Source organism: Diabrotica undecimpunctata, chromosome 2 (genome assembly GCF_040954645.1).
Source record: "Diabrotica undecimpunctata isolate CICGRU chromosome 2, icDiaUnde3, whole genome shotgun sequence".
In the NCBI taxonomy this organism is placed as follows: Eukaryota; Metazoa; Arthropoda; class Insecta; order Coleoptera; family Chrysomelidae; genus Diabrotica; species Diabrotica undecimpunctata.
The window spans coordinates 143,718,234-143,730,538 of record NC_092804.1 but is presented as its reverse complement, the minus strand read 5'-3'; the positions used below and the strand labels follow the sequence as shown (position 1 = coordinate 143,730,538).

The window sequence follows — 12,305 nt, the reverse complement described above, 5'->3', positions numbered from 1 at the left end:
TGAGATATGCTACTCTGTCTGATATGGGCTTGAATTCTTCGATACACTGTGTGAGGCTTTGTTTTACCAAGAATCCCACTCCCGTGTATTCGCCACCTTTATGCATAAAATGTGTGCCATTTTTTAGTATTATATACTCATCACTTTTTCTTCTGGTCTCGCATATACCAAGGATATCCCATTTTATATCCTTTAGTTCACTTTCTATTTCTGGGAATCTATTGTCGTCCGTCAGTGTTCGACTATTGTAGGAGCATAGCCAAATTGTCATCTTGTGGCAGCCGGTCTTACCCAGGGATTCTTAGCACCCCCCCTTCCGTTAGTTGTTTGATCGCTGCCGTGATCAAGTCTCTGGGAAGTGCTGGGCACTGGGGGCCTTTTCTTTTTTGTCCTGTACATTGACTTGAAGCAATTAAAATGTATTAAATATATCGACGATGAAACAGTTATATGCTTTGAAGAAAGTGTGAGATTAAGTGATCCAGCAAACGAAATCTTGCATAGAGAGGATGACGATGAGGATCCGAGGCTAATTGAAATCAGGTGCTTGAAGAAAATTATTAATTAGAATGAAATAATAATATCAAATCCCCAAATTACGATAAATTTACTGAAATAACAACTAGATTTATTTAAATATACGCAATTAACCGACCTGTCGCCATCTACTCAACAAAATATGAATTTAATAAACCATTCTAAAAGAGACCTAAATTTTGAACGACCGATTCAGTCTAGCAGTAAAGAATACTTAAAAAACAAAAAAATTACACCCGCAAAAAATATTGCTGTTAATGAAAGTCCAGCTGTTCATAAAGAAAGAATTCCCCAACAAAAACTGTGTTTAAAAATGTTACCAATAAAAATAAACGAGTTGTTTTCTTAATCGAAAATAATAAACAATTATCAGCTGAGATTTAAGAATATAAACTGAGGCAAAATATTCAGATATTATTAATTTAACAAACGATGAAGTTTTCAGAAATCTCCATGTTACCAGAGTACACCAACATACAACGGCAGAAAATTTTAAGATAACACTTTCCAGAAGTAATGTGTACGTCGTTAACTGCTGAATGTCCCAACATATATTCATCTTTTAAATTCTCAATTTTTAAACAAAATTTCGGTATGGCGATGGACTCAAAACTATGACCAGTAGGCTCCTATGTTTTTTATGAAGAGCCCAACACATACGCAAATAAAGTAAAGGATGAAAAAGTGACTTTTAAACAGAAAAAACGAAGGGATGGGTACGATCTCCTTATGTCAAATATTTAGGGACTAAAATAAATCAATTTAAAATGGATTGTTTATATGCTGATGACTGAGACGTGGTCAGCAGATGGCGAGGTTTATAGTTTTCCAAATTTTAAAATTGTAAATTCTTTTAGTAGATCCCAATATAAATGTGGTGGCGTTGCAGTTTGGATAAGAGATGATATGAAGGTTAGTACCATTTTACTCGATCAGTACAGTGTTGAAAATACCATTGAGGTATGTGGGTTGAAGTGGCATTATAATTCAAATCCACACACAATTTTAGTATGCTACAGATCTCCTAAAGGTAAATTTGATGTATTTTATGAAAACCTTAATCTTATTTTGCATACAAATTTTAAATAAATTCATATTTTTAACAGGCGATTTTAATGTAAATTCCATGACACTAAATAATTCACACAGATTTTCTGGTCTTGTCTGTTTCTGTGTACACACAACCAATGCTATATGGATTATTTCTGCTATTTCTTATTATTTCAATCGAATTTAAAAAAAGCAACATACAAAGTCAACGAATATTTATTTTAAAGCAATTTAATCGCCAATACTTAAACTAACTAAAGAAAACGGTTAACTCTTGAAATAATAAATTGAAACCATATGTCTTAAGGTTAATGACATCAAAATTTTCAATTGGAAACGACTTGTTTAAATTGTTTTTATTTATTTTTGGTTTTTTTAGTAGTCAGTGTAACCACCCCTAACCCTTATGCAAGCTTTAATTTGCGTGGGCATGCTCCTAAATAAATTGTCAATATTTTGTTTTGACAGGTTGTTCCATTCTTCAAAACCAGCTCGTACTAGCTGTGTAGTGTTTTGTGGATTCTCCTGGTGAGCTCTAGTTCTTCTTTTAAGCATATCCTACAATTGCTCTATAGGGTTAAGGTCGGGTGAGCAAGTAGGTCACTCCAGCACAGGATATCTTCTGCTTCAAGGAAGTCTATAATCACTCTGCTGGTACGTGGAGGCGCATTACCATGCACGAAAATTAAATTTTCTCCCATTGCACCTCTCCAGAGCCTAACTACAGGTTCTAGAATAAAATCAAAATACCTACGAGCTGTTAAAGTTGGTTGGATGAAAATTAAAGAAGTTTTTTTATTGATCATAATACCTCCTCAGACACCTCATGACACTTCCTCCTTTATATCTGTGAACAGATCTGGTAATTATCGTTTTTGCTTGTCTTCTTCGCTCTCTAAGTACACGAATTCGTTGATCATATCATTTTTCACAAATCTTGGTTTCGGCTGAAAATAGCACATTTTGCCAATTTCTAATGTTCTAGTTTTGGTGTTAAAGACACCAATTTAAGCGATCAATATTGAGCTATCTGGATAATTCGGGAACCTGTAACTGTCTACTGTTGTAAAGTCCGTGGGTACGAAGTCTTTTTCTTATCATTTTAACTGAAACACTTATACCTGTAGCTTCCAAAAGTTGCGTTTGGAGCTGTGGGTGAGAAATTGTTGGGTTTCTTCTAGTTAATTGGTCAATGAAACGATAGTGGCGAGCCATTGTTACTTTTTGGCCACTTTGTCTTAGTCTATTCTTAAGCGTTACTAATTCCCGATGCCTAGCATAAGATTTTGCCACAACGCCCTGTTGTACACCAACCACTGCCGCTATGTCCCTATGGGCATAAATCTTTCTCCTTTGCACCTGCGTTAACCACACATTAGGCATATTTTCGTTTTTTTGAACCCAAAAGTAAGTTCATTTATTTTAGTTTAATGTACAACTAAAGCAAATAATCTATAATGTACCGAGCTGTGATCTGAGTGTTTTATCGGTTTGTTAATTTTCAATAAAAACCAATATTGATTTGAAATACTTGGTGATTCCATATAAGTTTGGCTGTGTGTAGATTGTCTCCCAGGAACTTTACACCTACAAGGTCGACTTGTAGGTCTTTTCGTATCTCTTACGAGAAATGAGTACTAGGGCTTCCTCGCACTAATGCTGCATCCTGTATATCAACCTATAGTTTATAAAAGAAAAGTAACATTTTTTCAATGTTATCTGCATAAATTCATGATATGTCTCGGATACCTCACGTCATGACTTACATTACTAACTTAAAAACGTTTTCCTAACATATGACGTAGTAGGGTATGGGTGAAAATGGAATTACTAAAATTGTAGCAAGGGTCATCTTTTGGTGAAGCTGAAAACCCATATTTTTATTGTTGCATAAAACTTAACACCATCGTTATCATTATCATAAAGTAGTAAAAACATTAAAACGCTTGATAAATTAAGATAATTCATTAAAATATTAACATTAATAATGCATGTTTATTTATCTTTTTTTTTTATTTTTAAGAACACATATTCTAAACTTTAATGAGTGTTTTCATGTAAACGATAACCGATTATTTACATATTTAGTTATAAAAAATTGTTATAAAATAAGTAAATGGAAATCTTTTAAATCGTTTTGACACCATGTAACGAGGTGGTATTTCCGCAAATTTTAAAGTGACTCAAACACTAAACTTAATATAATAGTTAGCCAAGACTAAACAACAAACAGTGGCGTTTTGTTCGCAGGTCATTTCAAATTTTATATACTTTTTTATAATAGTGTGCGAACTAACTTATACGCTATGTTTTGTTGAAGTGAAGTTGGACTAAACCGTTCCTTTTAATGATGTGATTCCATAATATTCGCTTCCTGTTTAAAATATATATTTCATATACTTCTGACAGCTCTCTTTAGTTTCTTTTAGAGTCCCGTTGAGTTGCTCTTCGAGAAGAGCATCCTGCTTTAGGCTTAAGCGTCCAGTTTTAGGGTACGGACATACCAAAGATACATGGATGTGTGCGGTGTAGGTCGCGGTCGATACATCGATGTCAAAACAAACCGTCATTTTCTTATGAGATCGCACATACCAAGGATGTATCACCCGTTCACCCTCGCGACCTATCACCGCGGTTTACAGCGATGTCGATGCCAGAACAAAATAGTTTGTTTTACATCGCGATCAAGCTTTTGATCGCATGGTAAATTACAAGTTTATTGGTGGTTCTCAAACTACGTGACATTCATACGGATGGTATGATAAATATACAGAAATGTATCCAGACTCATTCTGATATAGGCATAAAATATGTCTGTGTGGTGATTCTTAAGCTCTTTAAATAAGTGATTGTGTTCTTCTAGATAATGCCTTTTTTGATTTATAGGATAAGCCGAAAGCTGGCGATTTAAAGAATTACAAATGATCCACTACTTTTCACTTGAAGATATGTATTCACTGATTCACTTCAAACACAAGTTTGTTCAACTAAAAAAATAATAATATATCCATGTTTATAGTTGAAGATTCGTCAGTAATTTTGTAATAATAAAATTTTGAAAAACGCAAGTGCTATTTGAGGAAACGCATGTGCAATTTTTGGCAAATGCATTTTCTCCGAACAATAAATTAATACTAGATGATTGTTCGATTGTTATCAGATAAAAAACGTGTGAACTCATGCTAGGTGAATTACATTATGTAATACTATATGCTATTACAAACCGAATCCGTTACAGTTCATTCAATTTGATCGTTGAGTTCGTTGAGTATTCGATGATCATATTTAGTGCATCAGTTTTTTTGATACAATGAACAACAATTATCCGTTTATTCAGGCCGCCTAAATAGAATCAAAAATAGATGCGGAAATGTGACAAACTAGTAAGACATTCATGATTTTTGGGAAAATCAATTTTCAACGCCAGCTATTTTTAGCGCTGACGCTGGATGGATCGAAGATACGATACATAACTATCAACCCTATCGTCAAAACCATACCCAAGATCCAGCCAAATACCTCGCAATTACTTGTCTTTCAACCTTGTATCTGAAATTGATCATACCTTGTGCGACCCAGAGCACCCATCAAAACTGCACAAAACAAAGAGCCCAGCTAAAAGGATGCGCTAAAGGCTCAACAAGCGGCAAAGAACACTTATAATCGACTCGACTTAGAAGCGTGTGATATAAGAAATTTCAAAATTATTATAAATATAAGCAAAAAAGTCCTATTTTTTAATAACAGTTTAATAAAATGTTGAAGTTTTTTTCAATATACCTTAAAAATGAAGCCTCAAATAATTGATTGCGTTTTATAAAATACCTCTAGAGTGACTGTTTGGGCAAGTACAGTTGTTTAAATAATCTCTATCCTGGATAAACAAATTGAATAACTAATTATATATTATTATATCATCATCATAAGTTATTAACGTTTGTAAATGACTGCAAAAATAAGGATTTTTTTGCGATTATCTCGTTCGATTGTTTATGTATGTTAATGAAAACTTTTTTTTTATTTTAACTTTTAAAACGAAAGAACTTTTTATGATCTACAACTTTTATTTGAAGCATTTTTCTCTAAAATGTACAAGAAACTTTTTATAGACAAACAATATTTTTTCATCTTTTAAGATTGTTAAAAAAAAGCAAAATCAGCTGCAAGTTTTCACGGATTTTTCATCAGCTACCCCTCGTATATCAATCAATAACTTTTTCACGGATAGACTGATCTAGATCGCGAGTAGTGACAATTATTGTTATATCTGTTTTTAAATTTTGTTTTCATCAGATTTTATAGCAACTTTAACTTTGGTTTTATATTTTATGTTTACTAATTCTCGTGTTATGTTATTCATTATAAAAAAGAATAAGTGCTTTCATATATGGCTATATATTTTTTAATTATACTACTCGGCGGGCTCCTGCTATAATTTTTACCACGCCGCAGCGCCAGACGAATAGTTAACAAGCTCACACTGTACAAGGTTAAAAATTTTATAAAACTGTGTATAAATGCTTATAAAGTACACAAATATAGCAATAATTACAAAAGAACATTAAAAATATACAGTGCTAGTCAAAAGTCCGTTCCCCCCCTCGTATCTTTTGAACGGTTATTGTTATAATAGTGAAATTTGGAGGGAGGTAATAAACAGACGTAAGCTTCTCAACTAGTCATAACAGGTGACGTAATAGTGACAGATGACGTTACAGCGTCACTGTGACAGATAATTTTACCTTATGGCAAGTGATACCTCGTTTGAAAGGTATTGAAAATACCTATTCAGTCATAATAATTTTGTTTGAGTTTAAGCTCATTTTGATGAATAAATTAAATAAATACTAAAATTGTAGCTTCTCATTTAATTGATAAATATTAACAACCAGCTCTTATAGTAAGTGTTCTAAATGTGCTCCATCTACTTCCTGACAGTAATGCATCCTATTTCTAAACTCTTGCCGTACTCGTTCAAATGTGTCGGGGGAAATTGCCCTACATTCTTCAACAATTCGTTGGTTCAAAATGTCAATATTGTCGGTTGCTGTAGCGTAAACTTTAGATTTTAAGTATCCTCACAGAAAAAAATCTAATGGTATGAGGTCCGGTGACCGAGCTGGCCATTCTATCGTACCTCGTCGTCCAATCCATCTGCCACGATATTCCTCATCTAGGTAACGTCTTACTGCACCATAATGGTGTGCAGGAGCACCATCTTGTTGAAACGTTATTTCCAACTTGCCGAATTCATCTGGATTATCCTCCAGAATTTCAAGTATTAATGGTTCAATTGCATTTTGTAACATCTCCAGATACACTTCACCGGTTAAGTTAGTATTGAGAAAAACAGGCGCAACTATGTGGTTTCCCAAAATACCTGCCCAAACATTTATTTTTTTTGGAAATTGAGTATGTGTTTCACGAAAGACGTGAGGATTTGTGTCACTCCAATACCTCACATTGTGTGTGTTAACATTTCCATTGAGAGAAAAAGTACTTTCGTCACAAAAACAAATTGTTTTTATGTAATTGGGCTCTTGGTTAATTTTATTGGACATATTTTCATAGAATTCTGGTCTTCGGTCAGGGTCATCATCTGAAAGTTGGTGCACAATTTTTAATTTGTATGGAAGAAATTTGTTTTCAGCCAACACTCGGTGTACTGTCTTTTGACTGATTCCATAGATAGATGCAACGCGTTTGCAAACTAAAAGTAACTAGAGAATTGACAAACGTCAAAATTTTTGACAAATGACTAAAGGCGGACGTTAGAATTTTTATTAATTAAATGTCAAACCAGAATTTTAATGTTTATTTTTTTTATTTATTCGTCAAAATCATCTTAAATCCAAACAAAATTAGAATGATTGAATAGGTATATTAAAATAATTGTAGTTTCGCATTTAATTAATAAATATTCTAACGTTCGCCTCTAGTTAATTGTCAAAAAAGTTGATGTTGACGTACAAACAATTAGAGAATTGAAAAATGTCAACTTTTTGACAAGTAACCAGTGGCGGAGGTTTTAATATTCATTAATTAAATGCGAACCTACAATTTTAGTATTTATTTAGTTTATTCATTAAAGTGAGCTTAACCTTAAATAAAATTAGTATGGTTGAATAGGTATTTTTAATACCTTTCAAACGAGGTATCACTTGCCATAAGGTGCTATTTAAAATTATCTGTCACAGTGGCGCTATAACGTCATCTGTCACTATTACGTCACTTGTTATGACTAGTTAAGAAGCCTACGTCTGTTTATTACCTCCCTCCAAATTTCACTATTATAGGTAAAACCGTTCAAAAGATACGAGGGGGGGAACGGACTTTTGACTAGCACTGTACATGGATTACTACAGAGCGTTACACAAATTCGTATAGGACTAGCGCACGTGTTAACTTGTCGAGATGTAATTTTTTACTATAAATATATTCCTTACTATCTTGTATAAAATTTCATATTTTTTCGTTAGTTATTCAAAACATCCACATCTTTTTAATTTTATCTTTCGTATCATGCCACTGAGGAGATCATAATTAGTCTTAGTTTCTGCTGTAATTATTTGTTTTTTAGATTTTAATGCGATGACGTTGAACTGTCCGTTAGTACATCTCTAATACGATGTTTGTCTTTTTAGTTTTGCATATAGCCTCTTAGAGGGCGCCACCAATAAAACTCTCCGACACAAATGTACCCTCAATCTTTTGTTGACATAAATCGAGAGTTTCATTCCGATAAAACAAGTCGTGTAGACACAGTGAATTTTTGAAATTATCAGCTCGGTCGAAAAATGGAATGAATGGAAAAATGGATGGGTTTTGGAGACGATTATCCCAACAGCAAAGTCACGCTGAAATGGTTTCTGTGTTTGGGAATGAAGCTGTGTTTGGAAATGGTCATCACACCAGTCAACTATTTCCGCTGGTATTGCGAATTTTAACGTGGTCGTTCCAGTGTCAGCGACGAATCCATATCAGGTCCATCCAAAACAGCAAAACATTGATGCGGTTCGTTAGATAATTAAGGATAACCGCCGTGTAACATACCGGGAGATAGAGGCATCTTTGGGCATTTCAAAGACCTCGATCCAAAAGATCCTACATGAAGAACTGGGTGTTACAAAGTTGGTTTCCCCTTAGATCCCTCATTAGCTCACAGAACAGTAAAAAGCGGTTCGCGTCAATTAGTATCGAAAAACATTGGAACGGTTCAACAAAGGAAGCTCTATAGTATTGTTAGTGGCAATGAATCTTAGATTTACTCTTACGAACCGGAAAATAAACGCCAATCCGTTGTGCGGGTCTTTCACGATAAGGAAAAACCAACGAAAGTGATCCATTCTCGAAGTGTGTCAAAGAAAATGGCCGCAACTATTGTGTCAAAATCTGGACATGTGGCAACAATTGCTTTAGAAGATCGAAGAACGGTTACTTCTGATTGCTATATTATAACCGTTTGTTTACCAGAAGTTATCGAGAAACTCCGACAAAGCAACACACAGGTCAATGCAAGTGCTCACACTACCCAAAAGTACTTCTTACGTTGCACAGTAAAACATTCGATGTCGCGATAATCCAAAACAGTCGTATATTTTTAGGTAACATTAAAAAAACTTTTATTTTTTTTTTAGTGATAGTAATGTAACAATAATACCTAACTCATGAGTCTATATAACAAAAATTTTTGAACTTATATATAAAAAAACTTATTTCAAATAAAAGGTTTTTCTCTAATTTAAAGCTTACCTAATTCCAGGTACTCGAGAAGCTGATGGTATGTCACAACTAGATCTTGGTCTTCTATCTTGATGATTCCTATCAGGACCATTCATGATTGGTATAGGCCAGCCTCTATTCGAACAATCATTACTTCTATCCATCATTCCCTATTATAAAAAGAAAGCTTATTTTTTTTTCAATATACAATAACATTTAAATATTATGACAATAAGTTAATATTATGACAAAAATAGAAATAGTCTAGAATCGCTGTAGTCCGACAGCAGGATACCTGGTACCAATTTTTATAAACATTTTTTTATAAATACATTTTCAAATTTGAATATTTTAATTTACAACTAGTACCATCGTAAAGTACGGCTAAAAATACATTAAAAATGGTACTTATCAAAAGATTGTAGTTTAAAATTTTTAAGTCGATAAGTCGAAGATGTGGTCTAACTTTTAGTCGTCATAACTTTTTTTGTCGAAATCTTGAACCTATTTCGACAATTTAAGATTGAAAAAAAAAATGGAATAAACTTTCTTTTTCATTGAGTTAACAAGCAATAAACAAATAGCTCTTTTTGCTAGCATTTCCGAAGAAGCTACTTAAAAAAGCTAACTATTCAGTCAACACGTACTAGCCTGCTGTGTGCTTGTGATTCAGCAAGGGCGAAAAGCTATTTGTTTATTGCTTGTTAACTCAATGAAAAAGAAAGTTTCTTCCATTTTTTCAATAGTAAATTGTCGAAATTCGTAGTAGTAGTAAATGTAGAAGTTCAAAATTTCTATTTATGTGCAGCTTTTAGAGAACAATGCACCGAGGACTAAATCTTTGATTTCTCGGCTTAAAAATTTTAAGAACTTTTAAACTATAAACTTTTTATATATAACGTATAAAGCATTGTTAATGTATTTTTAGCCGTACTTAACGATGGGACTAGTAAATTAAAATATTCAAATTTGAAAATTTATTTTTATAAAAATTGGTACCTTTTTGGATGAGGGACCAACATATTCCTATTCAGCGAAAAAATTTACATAAGATAGACTAGTTTTCAAGTATCCACCCTTCATGCATACAGAAAGGTACCCTGCTGCCGAACTACTGACGAGGCCAGTAATTCGGAAGCTGGATGAAACTAACAACAGTGATTCCGATAAAGAAATTATTCCACAATTGACATAATATCTCAATTAAAACACGAAAATTGAGAAGTGATATTCCTGGGTGTTTAATTTATGCTGAAAACATTGCTACTGATTATATTTAACGTGAATTAACCACAATTTAGTTAAATATAGGTTTATTAAATATTTTATTTTAAAATAGGTTTATTTTAAAATAGCTTTACAAGTATTGTGAGAACGATTTCCAAAATGGAAATCTAAACGTCAAAATAAACGTATTTTCAACAACAGTTTAGTTAATTTCCATTAAGTTAATAAACAATATTAAAATGCCACAAGAAAATAGGTACAGAAGAATATGGAGATATTGTTGTTGATGGTGGTGTTAGTAGGAAATACTGTATGCAAGAGACATGAACAAAACCTGAAATAGTGGAGACCAAATCTTGAAGAAAAGGCTTTAAAGCGTATTAGATCAAAAATTGAGTATCTGAAAGTTATTAGTTTGTTTATAAGAGATTTGAACAAAATTAAGCTATAAACTTAAAAAAATTGGCCAATGGACGTTATAGAACAACTCAAAGCGAACATTTTAAGCTTTGGTAAATATTTCCATGTTCATTTTTGACCAAGATATGCAACTTTTATTAACGTGTTCTGCGGCGCACGGTCAGCTCGCAGCGAATAAAAACCAATATATCCGTAAAGTAATGCAGATTCAGAGATGCAGATTACTTTATCGTTATAATTAAAAAAAGTTAAAGTTAAAATTTTCGTTAAGAAGTGATGAATTAATTTGTTTATAAGAGTTTCCAACAAAATTGAGCCGTAAACGCTGGCAGTTTGGTTAATGGCAGTTATAGAACAATTCAAAACGAACATTTTAAGCTTTGGTAAATGTTTCTATGTTAATTTTTTGCCGAGATATTCAAAATTGATTTACGTGCGCGGTTTACGCGCGCCTGCATTTGGAACGAGCTGACCGTGCTCCTTACAGGGCGTTATTAAAAGTTCCATATTTTGGTCAAAAATTAACTTGAAAAAATTTACCGAAGCTTATAATGTTCGTTTTAAGTTGTTTAACCCTTTACTAGTCCGTCGTCTGACACACGATTCGATATTTCTAATTCTTTATAGATAATTCTTTACAGTCACGAAAATGTAGAAAATGTAGTTTATTTGCAACATATGGAACTGGAAGAGAAATCCTCAAAGCAGTCATGAGCAAAAAACGATTTGCTGTTCTTTTACTTGCTATCCGATTCTACAATCCTGAAGACAGGGAGGGATGTTAAAGTAATTACTATTTTAATAGGAATACGCCACAGTTGAAGTTTAAAAATAAGTTGATTGACGTTTAAATTTTCACTTTGGAAATTGTTATCAAAATTGAAACGTCAATAAACTTATTTTAAACTTAAATTGTGGCTTATTCCCATTAAAACAGTAATTACAGGGAGGAACTCAAAAAGATGATCCAATTGCAGCTATTTCATTTATATTCAATATTTTCATAGAAAATTGTCAAAGTGTATATAAGTGAACTTAAATCAATCTGCCACAATTGTACGTATTCGAGGTAAATGCCGGTTTAAAATGTACATGCCTAACAAACCGGCTAAATACGGACTCGAAATACAGTGTCTTACGGATTTGTATAATATCTACAGCGGAAAAGACTCAGATGGATTTGGTATCAATGACGAGTACAAAAAACTTCTAAAGCCTACACAAGCTGCGTTGCGCTTAGCTGAACCGCTTTTTGGTAGCAAACGAAGTATCACAGCTGATAATTGGTATTATTATATTCAATTGGTGGATATTTAGCGGAAGAAAAATTTTACTTATGTGAGCACATT

At 33.1% G+C, this 12,305-nt stretch overlaps 1 protein-coding gene across 4 annotated transcripts in view; it reads right to left on the bottom strand.

Moving 5' to 3' along the window:
- Positions 1-12,305, bottom strand: part of Crtc (CREB-regulated transcription coactivator) — a 211,480-nt gene that overhangs the window by 86,425 nt on the left and 112,750 nt on the right. For all 4 annotated transcript variants that reach the window (XM_072523620.1, XM_072523621.1, XM_072523619.1 and 1 more), the window contains exon 3: positions 9,340-9,479. In XM_072523620.1, the coding sequence (XP_072379721.1) occupies positions 9,340-9,479 (140 nt within the window). The remainder of the gene's footprint in view (positions 1-9,339; positions 9,480-12,305) is intronic.